Below are 12,734 nucleotides of genomic sequence, written 5' to 3' on the forward strand. Positions count from 1 at the left end.
AGCAAGACTTAAAATGGGTCACGTGTTGTATCTGGGAATGCTACCGTGCCATTTTACTGAGAGACTCTTCGCATTGTGCTGAGCTTGCAAGCGCGTCTCTGGAGCAGAGAAGCGGCAATTTGTCCCCAATCCAGGGCTCTCCCTACAGTCCTAGGGGTCTTGCATGGGGAGCTTGACTTTTACTTTTGTTCCCAGAACGTTCACTGATTCCTAAATCCAGGTAACAGTTTCTAAAGGACAATGAAGAATTTATGGTAACACTGGTGTTATTGTAAACCAGAGGATTTAGAATCTTTTCTGAAAGAAGGAATCCACAAATAAACATTCAGTTCTATTTTCCCCAACATTTTGAATCATTCTTCTCTCATCAACACCTGAGGTATAATGTGACAGAAGATATGAATCAGCCCTAGCAGAGAATGGGGAAGGTAATATTAAATACTGAGATTACAGGCATTTAGAATTGGATTTAGGCCATTCCCGTGTTTACCAATGATGAAACTTGGGGCCCAGCCTCCCAGTTCTCCCAACAGCAAGGTGGCGTCCAGCCAGGACCAGAGCCAGTCTGCCTCCCAGGTCTTTGCCAGCTCCCACACAGCCAGCTACAACCCTCCCGTTTTCAGGCTCCAAGGCAAAGCTCATTTGATGACTGCAGCGTCTTCCCTACATCGAGGAGCGATTTGATGAATGCTGACGTAAGACAAAGCAGAAATGTACCCATTACCACTACATCTACACCTGGCATGCCTGCCTTGGAATTATGAATAACACAAACTGGAGATGGTTATATCAGTAAATAGTCTGACCTTGTCCCCATTACTTCAGCTCTTTTCTTTTTCCTCCTTCTCTTTATACTAAAAAAAAAAAAAAAAAAAAATCACTTAAAAAATAGATGGCTATTCACCAAGGAAAAGTTAAAGCAGCATATCCATGTGTTCTTGAAGTCAGTTTGTAGAGGACAGTCCTGTGGGATGAAATATCATGTTTTAATGGATAACAAAATGTCTCATTCCTAACAGCCAGCAGAATAAGAGCTCTTGGGACAAAGGTGGTAAAGGAAATCTTTAAGTAACACATATTTAAGTCCCATTTGGCTATTTTTAAGGGTAAAATAAGATCTTTTTTCCCCACAGAGCCAAAGCCCTGTGTCTGGGGCACACGTGGCTGTCCCATGTTAGTGGATGTGCCTCATGCTCTTGCATGGAACCGTCGGCCGAGACCTGATCACATCGTCGACCAACCACCTCCACGTGTCACTGTGACAGGCTCTTATTTAAGGGGAATGGCAGGTTGTTCGGATCCTAAATGAAGTTCCAAGGAACAATTATAGCAATGCTTAAACATTTCGGGCAGCAAAACTGGCTCGGGTACTCCCTTGTTTGGGCAAGGAAGGAAATTAAATGCAGATTTCCTGTACTTTTTGATTTACAGACCTGCCCCAAAACGACCAGCATTCCCCTCTTGCCCACGGTTTTGCTTTCTGTGGTTTCAGTTACCAGAAGTCAACCACAGCCCCAAATATTAAATAGGAAATTTCAGAAACGAACAATTCGTAAGTTTTAAACTTCGAGCCATCCTGAGTAGTGTGATGAAATTTTGTGCTGTCCTGCCGGGGACTTGAGTCACCTGTCCTTCCAGTGTACCCTCTGTGATGTTAGTCGCTTAATAGCCATTTCCTTTGTCGGACTGACTGTTGTGGTATCTCAGTACTTGTGCCCAAGGGACCCTTATTTTACTTAACGATGGCCCCAAAGCGCAAGAGTAGCGATGCTGGCAATTAGGATATGCCAAAGAGAAGCCATAAAGTGCCTCCTCTAAGTGATAAGGGTGAAAGTTTCTGACTTAATAAGGAAAAAAAAAATCATATGCTAAGGTTGCTAAGATCTATGGTAGGAACAAATCTTCTATCTGTGAAATTATAAAGAAGGAAAAAGAAATTTGTGCTAGCATGATAAGTGCATAGTTAAGATGGAAAAGCATTAAATGTGTAAAGTAAGGTATTTTGAGAGAGACACCACGCTCACTTAACTTTTATTACAGTATGTTGTTATAACTGTTCTATTTTATTATTAGTTATTAATATCCTACTGTACATAATTTGTAAATTAAATTTTGTGACAGGTATGTGTGTATAAGAAAAAAAGGGTTCAGTAGTATCTGCAGTTTCAGGCATCCACTGGGCATCTTGGAACGCATCCCCTGTGGATAAGGGGGGACTGTTGCACATGATTTCTGTTGATTTTAAGAAAGTCACTTAAGTTAGTATCATGTAGTTTTAACTGTGATAGTTGGCATGGCTAATACTGGAAAAAAGAGACTCATCTGATGCCTTGTAAATGTGAGAATAAGCTGAAGTAGCTTTAAAACTGAGGTACCTCTCTAGTTTTTTCTCTGTTCTTTTGTCATGCTCATCACATTTTAGATGTATATTTAGTTAAGTATCTTTGTAGGAAACTGATTAAAAGTCAGAAGGGTTCTAGAGTGTCTGAGGAAGAAGTATCACCGTTTTTCCTTCAACCACAGAAAAAGTTGCACACATTTTCAGGTTTCTTTAGTCTCTAATTTGAATTTAGTAAATGTATCAATCAATGACTAATATCGTCATTCCTGCAATAACTAAAGAAGAGGCAGGTATCCACAGAGAGACCCAAGCAATAAGGCTGAAAGGTAATTTCATTTTGTGAATTACTTTTGCTGTTCAGAAGATAAATATTCAGCATTTGTTCAATAATTTCTGGTGCTTTCAAAGCAATTATCCTGCTGCCATATGGCATTGATAAGATATCACTAACCATTAAATGACTGAATAAAGAATGCATTTCACTACTTGGAAATGTAAAAGTACCATGAAACTCAGATAAAGTTAAATAACCATTTGTTTATCAGAACAGTTTCACTGAAAAAACTGACATCAAGGGCAGGTCATTTAAACAGCAGTTTTAAGTTTTAGTGGGACCTTGTGGCAGGGGCCTAAGATACACTGAGAGCAGTGATTAGCCACTGATGGAAAAGGAGTGCAGGTCCCGGTGGTAAGCAGTACACACTCTGCCAATGCACTCTTACTTACTTCTGTGGGCACCACTATACCAGGTAGGACCACTGGTAGGCACCTGAACGAGATACCATGACAAATACTTTTTAAAGAAGATTGTTTTCATTGGTATTTAAAATATTTTTCTGCGTATTGTTTTGTGGTATAATCAACCTAATCTTTCCCTTTTTTAGCAAGCAAAAAGCAGCTACAACCTAAAAAAAAAAAGGAGAAAACTTAAAAAAAATTACATTTATGAAGCATATTTGCTGAAAACCACCAAGTACTTACTAATGTTACTTGCCATGTCCATTCACATTTCTAACACCTGAAGCAATACATATACAAATATACTTACTTTAACAAACAAATGCAAGGGATTTTGTGAGTGAAGAATTAAGGTTCTGTAAGAAAATAAATATAAAGTGATCTTAAATGTTTCAGAAGATGGTAACATTGCACAATCAAGCAGGCCATACTGGACATACCTACAGCCCTCTAAAACCTACATTTGCCCTCAAAAACTGATACTGAAAGGTTTTCAAGCATCACTAAAAATGGTCTAATTAAAAATTCCTGGGACTTCCCTAGCAGTCCTGTGGTTAAAACTTCTTCACCTTCCAATGCAGGGGGTGCGGGTTTGATCCCCGGTCAGGGAGCTAAGATCCTTCATGCCTCGTGGCCAAGAAACCAAGAACATAAAACCGAGTCAATATTATAACAAATTCAATAAAGACTTTAAAAATGGCCCACATCAAAAAATTCTTTAAAAAAAAACAAAACCTCTCAAAGGAGTTAACTCTTCGAGAGGAGAAAAAAGCTTAAAAAAAGGACATATTGTGTCATTTATGTAAAATTCTAGAAAATGAGAACTATATTATATTGTTAGAGAGCAGACCAGTGTCTGGGGCTTGGAGTGAAGGGAGGGATAGATGGCAAGAGATGAGAGAACTTCTGGAGGTGATGGAAATGATCAGGATGTTGGCTGCTGGGTGGTTTTACAAGTGTATACAATATGTCAAACTCAATAAATTGCACGCTTTAGATGGATGCAGTTTACCGTATAAAAATTACACCCCAATTATTCTTTAGTAAGACCCCCACACCCGCAAAAGGGGCAAAAAACAAACCAAAAACAAACCAAAAACAAAAAAACCTGGGCTAAGTCTCACTTTCCTATAGAGTGGAAAACGAGTCTAAAGACCAAGCCGCACAGCCCCACGACCTGTATTTCCATTTGCAGCGCGTCCTTCAGGTGTGTGGGTGGGTGCAGGGTGGGGTGGAAGACTGGAGATAACCCCACCCATCCAATAAGTGAGTGAAAGAGCTGAAGCACCTCGGGACTTAGTGAGCATTTTAAGTTACAGCACAGCCAAGTGGCTTAAAACACAGACTTGGCTTTAAAAGACAAATATGGGTCTCAATGTTGGGTTTAAAAGTGGTCACAAAGTCCCTGTGCCTGCAAGTTTAAAGTTACCTCACGTTCCCCTTCCTTTGTTTGCCATTCCATTTTCCTTCACGTGGGCTGATAGTGGCTGCTGAGTCTCTAGGCATGTAATTCTGAAATCAGATGATGATGGAAAAGCAGACTCAGGCACAAGTCTTAACCTTTAGAAGCCTATTTTCCCACCTGTGAAATGGGAACACCATCTAACTACCATGTGACTGAAATGGACATGTCACTTGGCATTAGCCACAGCAGCTTGGCTCATCACAGGTGCCCAGTAAATATTTGTTGAGGAATGAGTGAATAAGCAGGTATATTTACTAAAGTGAAGGCAGAGTTTATAAGAATGTGTGTGTGCACAGATGTGTAGGTTAGAGGGCTAGTAGGTTGATAAAGAAACGAAATACTTAATGTAATTTAGATAGACTACAAGAAATCAGGTTTCTAATGAGCAGAAGTGTAGTGATGTACACCGTGTTATACTTTATACAAATCAGGATTCATTGAAGCTGTGAAGAGAATCCATTTAACCAAAAATTAGAATTGGAGGAAATGATGTATTAAGTGGCCAATCACCCAGCCTCTCAAAAATCATGATTATGTTACAACAGCACTGAGTATTACGATTACTGACTTTTCAGTTTTTATTCGATTTTGTATAATGTAAACATGCTGCTTGAGCAGAACACCCCACAGCTCATTTGCTGATATAAATCATTTACCATTTTTATGACCAAGTTTAGAGTAACAATCTGAATTTTATTACAAACAAAAATAAATCTAAGAAGCTTCCTTCAATTATACAGTATGCACAAGGATTTCTGCATCACATCATTTTACATAACATGTTCTGAATGACAGAAGTAGAACTTCCTACCATTTGAAGAGAGGAGCTGACCACTGAAAACCACACACACTTACATAAAGAAACAAGAGTTTCACAGGGAAGGCCTGTGATCTGGCTACAGGCAGGAGCTGAAACTAGGAACAGAAAAGAAACTTGCAGGAAAAAAAAAGACATTTGATGCTCTAAAATACTTCACCAAAAATGGTCAAACATTTGTAAACAACTTTTAAACAGACCTCTTCAATATGCTATGTTGCTATAAGAAATATTATTAACTGATTTTTATTTGACTCAAAAAAGCTATTTTTACTGCTGAGGAGTATTTCCCTGTAAGTTAGATAAAAGCTTTGTTTTCCTTCCCTGGAGGTAAAAATAAAATGTAATTAGGGCTTATTCAAGGATTGTTTGTGAATTTTTCAGATTGGGGCCTCTTAGATACTTGTTTGTCTGTTTGCTAGTTCCACCCCCCAAAACGAGGGTTAGAATAAATGTAAGACCGGATTTGGCTCCTTGTTAACACCTCTGTTTGAAGGGCTGATGGGTGAGAACATTGATGAAACTGGCTGTGGATTTTAATCATCCCTGCTATCCTTTTCTCCCATCATCAAGGATAATAAGGACTTAAAAAAATATGAGCTTGGCAAGTACTTAAAAACCAAGTAAGGCTGAATTGCACTCAGTGTACGGGACGGCTACAGTACTGAAAATCCCCAGGAACATGCTGTAAACAAACGAGCAAGTGTTCAACAGCCTTTTTTGCATTTGGCATCATGACTTAAAACTACTATTTTCTTCCATCTACTTATTTGGGATATTTTAATGAAGTGACTGCATGTCGTAATAACAAGAATAAACTTTCCCTTTAAGTGTGTAGTGTAGAGCAAAAACACGTTCGTGACTAGAAATAAAATCTGAAATCTAAAATGCTAAATCCTAATGGAAAAGTTCAGCCTTAGCATCCACCCTTGGCTACCTCATGCTCTGGGATAATTAGAAAAGTCTCTAAACACTGACTAGGTCCCTTTTGGTGGAGTGACAGATGTACAGACAAGCAGCAATACTATGGAAGAGTGAAGCTTTTCCTTAGAGTTATTTTCTGTGCCAATTTTATTTTACTATTAATACATTAAGCCTAATATCACTTTCAGCTAGGTAATTAAATTACTTGGGAATGAAAATCTCCTTTTATTTAAATGAAGTGATGGTTGATATTTACCAGAAACTTTTTAATAATAGATTCTGAAGAAGCTAAAAATGACACACTTTAGTACAAACTGTCCTTTACCTTTATTGCTTGTATACACAAGGAATACATTATAAAACTCAGTGGGAAGAAGAAAAAATAATGGAAGAAAAAGTTACCTGCTTTAGTATTTTTAAGAATAGTTTTGATAAATTCTTATATCAACTTGCTTATCTGAAATAGAGCAAAACTACAATACAATCACGATATAATTCTAATAATCACAGCAATTATGCTTTCATTTTAAATTTTCTCTTCATAAAACATTAATGCTATAAAAATGAGGTCGATGACATCCCTACTTAAAAGACACCTTGTACTGGTATCAAAATGTAATTAATTTTAATACCAACTGAAAAAATAGAGCTTATATAGTTTATTATTTCAATGAAGTTTTATTATTACTTTTATTTTCAAAGTTGGTAGCAAAGTTACTGTTAACAATATAAATTTTCTATTTATAAGTGAAATTCCTTTAAAAGTGTTCAAAGGCAGCAGGCATCTAGGGGGGGCCTGCAAGGAAAATCAATCATTTCAGTATCGATAATAGGATACTTGATGAATTTAGATTTACTCCTTTAACTTCCTCATTAACTTGTCCTGATTTGCCAGTTTTTTTGCTCATTTGGTATTGTAAAAGAAATCTAGGCCCAAGCCTTTTGGCTGGAGCAATTATTTCCATTTTCCATGATTTCTCTTCAGTTTTTCAAATATACAGTAGAACAATCCAATAATCATTGCAGGAAGGAATGATCATTTAAGCTGATCATGTTCATGATCATGTTCATTTACCTTTTAATTTCATTTGAGGGATATTAATATTAGAGTCATAAAAGCTTTACAGTTTCAGCACACATCCACGCAATCACAGAATTAAAAATCTTTATACCTTTAAAAAAAAAGGGTTCCATTTTGTTCAATGTATCATAGACAAAGTTTAGTCTAATGAAATATGCTTTTATTAAATACAGCAGCCGCCACTTACCTTTAAATATTTCATGGATAAAGTTCAGTACTGATCCAAGGAGGCTGGCATCAAAGTCCTCACTCTCAACTATCCCTAAAGGTTCTGTATTTCTAAAATGTACCACCAATTATTCTAGATTTATAATACCCTGTCTTTATCTTGGTATATACCATTTTTTGGAAAAAAAAATTATTGGTTTTTTGAGATGAGATACAAGAACAAAATCATTCTTGAGGTTCCACCTCGAAAAAAAGACGATGATTGCTCATAGCAGCTAGTTTGATACCCCTTTTGTTAGGCTAGCCTTCACACAACGAGCATGCATATACAGCCACGGTTTACTGCATCTGTTTTGAAGTTGAGAACTGCTGCTTATTCAAGTACAGATGCCCCCATGTTATATGAGGAGACAGTTGAATTGCATGTCCACCATGAGAAAAGGAAAATAAACGATGAAACAAATGCAGCAAATATAGGCAGCTGGCATTCAGAACACGCCAAAAAGCTAACACTCATGAATTGTCATTATAAGGGTTTTTCTTTCCTTTAAAAAAAAGTCTTTCTTTGCATATTTTAAAATTTAACGGTCCCAGAGAATCATGAAGTGCCTTGTCGTTTTTGCTGCTGACTCCTGATGACCTCTAGTTGTTTTTTGCACTGCTGATAGTAAGTAGAAAGGCTTTTGTTTTCATCTAAAAGCTTTTTATGTTCCTGTACCAGACGAGATGTATTTTGCTGGTCCTTTTCATCCTGGTCCAGTTCTGCAACTAGTTCTTGCCTAAAAACAAATACCACATATTACACAGGATGGAAATATTCATACCTTAATAGCTGATGATGGAAGCTCAATTAATTAGAACTTCTTTCTGGGTCTATCATTATGCATCTTAGGTACACTATTCAAATATAATTATGGGCTGGAATGGAAACTATCATCCGTTCTTCTGGAGTAACCATACAAATACCATAATCCTTTTAATAAGCAACTGTAATTAGATAAGTAGTGAAAACAGATAAAATGGTATAATAAAAGTGGCAGAAAATTTCATCTGGTATCCCTTTTGTGTAGGAAGGAAGAAAAAAAGGCTGGGAAGGGCTTTATCTAGCTATCCTTGAAAGTAACACTTGAAGTTTTAATCATTCACATTCTACTTTTTTTTTTTTTTTTTTGCGGTACGCGGGCCTCTCACTGTTGTGGCCTCTCCCGTTGCGGAGCACAGGCTCCGGACGTGCAGGCTCAGCGGCCATGGCTCACAGGCCCAGCCGCTCCGCGGCATGTGGGATCTTCCCAGATCAGGGCACGAACCCGTGTCCCCTGCAACGGCAGGCGGACTCTCAACCACTGCGCCAGGGAAGCCTCACATTCTACTTTTATACTCATGTATTCGTATTCATATTCTGAAACCACAATCCTATTTAACTACAGTGTAAAGTGGTAGCTAACAAAACGTCTGCAAGCTAATTAAAATAGGTGTTATCCAACCTAAATCTCCTTCCTATTTTAAAATAATGAGAAGAATACAAAATACCACTTACTCTTGCAAACGTTTTCGGGAAAAACCAGAGTCTTTTACAGGTTGATAAATTTTTTTGTTTTTTTTTTAAATAAATAAATTTATGTATTTATTTATGGCTGCACTGGGTCTTTGTTGCTGCGTGCGGGCTTTCTCTAGTTGTGGCTAGTGGGGGCTGCTCTTTGTTGTGCGTGGGCTTCTCATTGCAGTGGCTTCTCTTGTCGTGGAGCACGGGCTCTAGGCATGCAGGCTTCAGTAGTTGTGGCATGCAGGCTCAGTAGTTGTGGCTCGCGGGCTCTAGAGCGCAGGCTCAGTAGTTATGGCACACGGGCTTAGTTGTTCCGTGGCATATGGGATCTTCCCAGACCAGGGCTCGAACCTGTGTCCCCTGCATTGGCATGCGGATTCTTTTTTAAAATTTATTTATTTATTTATTTTTGGCTGCGTTGGGTCTTCCGTTTCTGTGCGAGGGCTTTCTCTAGTTGCGGCGAGCGGGGGCCACTCTTCATCGCGGTGTGCGGGCCTCTCACTGTCGCGGCCTTCTCTTGTTGCGGAGCACAGGCTCCAGACGCGCAGGCTCAGTAGCTGTGGCGCACGGGCTTAGCTGCTCCGCGGCATGTGGGATCTTCCCAGACCAGGGCTCGAACCCGCGTCCCCTGCACTGGCAGGCAGACTCTCAACCACTGCACCACCAGGGAAGCCCCCAGCCTGATAAACTTCTTTAAGTGCCTTTTATTTGGGGGATATTATGTATTAGCTCCTAAAGTGAGGCTGCTGGAAATAACTGAATAAGTAATGAAAGGTCCTCAAACAAAATGTTACTAGTAACATTTCTTATTTAAAGTATTTAAAAATCAATTAAACCATCATATTTTTTACAGTGCCCACAATTCACCATTTGTTTTTCTCTAGCATAGAACTCCTCTTTCAAATGATTAAAGTATGAAAAAATTATAGGTTAAGTATAAGAAATACATATTGAGACATAAGAAATCATTTTTTTCTTATCATAAAGTGCCACAGAGTTCCATAATTAGTCCTACAGTTTGCAGACTCTAATATTTAATCTCCTATTTAGCCTTTAAAATATTAAGTTGAATTCCTCTACATCACTGTATTAGTAAACTGCAAAAAAACTACCTACCACCATAAATCAGCTTCATAGGTTATTTCATGAAGGTCACGTTTAAGAAAACTGAAATACTGTTTTTTAAAGAATCTCAAATAGAGAAGTATGGAAATGGGACTGTATTTCTTTAAAAGGGGAGTAAAGCAGTCTCTGTATCTCCCAGAAAAATGTGTGTAAGTACAAAGCTCCCTTAGAAAAACACTCATAGATATGAAATAAAGCCCTCTAATAAGTAATTCTACTCTCCTAAACATACACCTGGCAAGAATATATCTACATATATGTTTCTAAGATAAAGCACAACTGAACGTTAGTAAACCAAATTATTTTACCTTTGTCCAAAGAAACAATAATCTTTATAACAATAAATCTAAACAGCTTTTAACTTTAAAATTCTGAGAACATAAAACACATGGTTATGAACACTAGTTTATTTCCCTCAGTTATATTTTTCCTAATATAATAAGAAATAGTCAAAAGAGATGAGTTTTGAAGGGAAAATTAGCCGAAGGGTACTTAAAACTTAAACATAGAGAAAATCTCCACATTAGAAATATGCTTAGTGATTAATTCTAAAAATTATTAAGTTTTCATGTCTTTAAACAATATTGCACCTTAACACATTTTAAATTCAAAATACTAATGATTTGTTCTTATTCATAAAAGATAACTTACTTTCTCTGTAATAACAATGCAATTTCTGTTTGGACTTTCATATATTCTTGTGCCATTTTACAATGCTGTTCAAACACTGCCATAGATTCTTTGGAGTTTGGGCATGGTGCTAGAGGCTGAAAATAAATCAGGAATGTTAAAACATAATTAAATCAAACTCAATATCTAGCTGAGAGTTAAGACAGAGACTGTGATATATTTTTATAGCACTAAAGCAATGATCTTTTAAAAATAAGTGTTAAACCAGGCCTAGAAAATCTCAGTGCCCTTTTGTCAGCGTTAACTCAGATCTTAAATTTACACTTGCTGCTTCAACACTTTCTTGTTGTTACAGAGAACCACGAGTAGAGTACTCTTGGCCCCTGGTTTTTACATTTCAGGTTGCCAGACTTTATTATACTGAAAGATGTTTATAGTTGTCACACGCATGAGGAGACAATGAAGTACATTACTTGTATTTTCAGTCACCATGAACATGCCAAAGTATTAAGCAGAAATGAGCTTATATGGCTTTTACATTTTAATGCACTAAAAATAAAGAGCAAAATGCTATTCTTGGCAGTCTTGAACAAAGATATGAGTATTTTAAGATGATTGTTAGAACAGGAACAGTGATTTTGGCAATTTTAATTTTGATTGACTTAACTGAGAATCAGTTATTTCAGCTTGATTTTTAAAAGTTTAAGGAGGTCAACTAAAAGCATAAATAAATGAATATACAATAACAGAGAGGAACACAACCATCAGCTTTAAAGATAAACTTCTCTAAAAGGAAAAAGTAAACTCTGCTGAGAAAGTACTCCTTTACCTGTAGTTGGTGATCCAGTGTAAGATAAGCCATTGGGATGGAATTATCTGATCCATTGGTATCTGGAATTAAAGGATGTATTTTATTTATTTTCTGTTACAAATAATTAGAAACAAAAAACAAGAAAGCATGCATGAGATAATGGTATTGTTTTTCTTAGAGTAAAATAAAAGTTATTGCTACTGGTAATTTTTGAATTCTAAAAGTAAACAGAGGACATCCAATTACAGATAACTGGAATACTCTCACACCTACAATTTAAGTTGGCTATAAGTTGAATAGAATACAATATATTAAAGCATGTAAGCCCTTGTTTAATTAAAAACAAAAACAGTGATATGGGACCTTTATATTTTAAATTCAGTCGTAACTGACTCTACCTAATTAAATCCCACATTCTTTCTTTCCTTGATCATGCTAAGTTTACTCTAAGGCTGTGTCAGCTCCGGCAACATCAGTGTTCCTTCACAGGGAAAGGGGGAAAGCAAGAGGCACTTTCTCTTCCAGTGGATCACCTTCAATTGGTATAGATTCTAACATGAGCTGCCCATCCCACTCCTCCCAATGAGAATCATTGTAGAAAATGAGAGATGTTATTGACGGGAGTATATTACACACATTGACAGTATGGAAACTGTGACTCAGTATCATGCCAAAAACAGTTAAAAGGGTTAATTCAAACAACCAGCCAATTTTATCAAACTATTTGAACAGACAGGTTTTGCTTATATTTCAAAAGAGGTAAAACTGCCATAACAACTTGCAAGAGAAGCATGGGATGGTTGCTTCCCAATATTAACATTTATGTACAACAGTTCCAGAAGCAGGAAGAATCACTGCGACGTAATATGGACTTTCCTATTTCAGAAGCAGCTGCTTTCCCATCGTTTATAATAGAGAATAAGCGAGCTAAACAAGTGAGCCATTCAGCCCTTTTTCTATAAGCGACTCCTTGACAGAGTGGTGCGGATGAAGGCAGGCAAGGTCAGGACGACAGCAAGGTACTGCCTCAAATGCAATAGGAAACCAAGACAGTTTGACGGTTCAGTAACCTCCTAATTTACTGCTGATGG

The 12,734-nt window shown here is 37.4% G+C and overlaps 1 protein-coding gene across 2 annotated transcripts in view; it reads right to left on the reverse strand.

The window, feature by feature from the left end:
• Positions 1 to 5,108: 5,108 nt before the first annotated feature.
• Positions 5,109 to 12,734, reverse strand: part of MAP3K7 (mitogen-activated protein kinase kinase kinase 7) — a 69,525-nt gene continuing 61,899 nt past the window's right edge. For both annotated transcript variants that reach the window (XM_081251313.1, XM_081251314.1), the window contains 3 exons: positions 11,662 to 11,723; positions 10,854 to 10,969; positions 5,109 to 8,313 (listed from right to left, as the gene is read on the reverse strand). In XM_081251313.1, coding sequence (XP_081107439.1) covers positions 8,133 to 8,313; positions 10,854 to 10,969; positions 11,662 to 11,723 — 359 coding nt within the window. In that variant the 3' untranslated portion in view covers positions 5,109 to 8,132. The remainder of the gene's footprint in view (positions 8,314 to 10,853; positions 10,970 to 11,661; positions 11,724 to 12,734) is intronic.

Source organism: Mesoplodon bidens, assembly GCF_964165515.1.
Source record: "Mesoplodon bidens genome assembly, chromosome: 12".
In the NCBI taxonomy this organism is placed as follows: Eukaryota; Metazoa; Chordata; class Mammalia; order Artiodactyla; family Ziphiidae; genus Mesoplodon; species Mesoplodon bidens.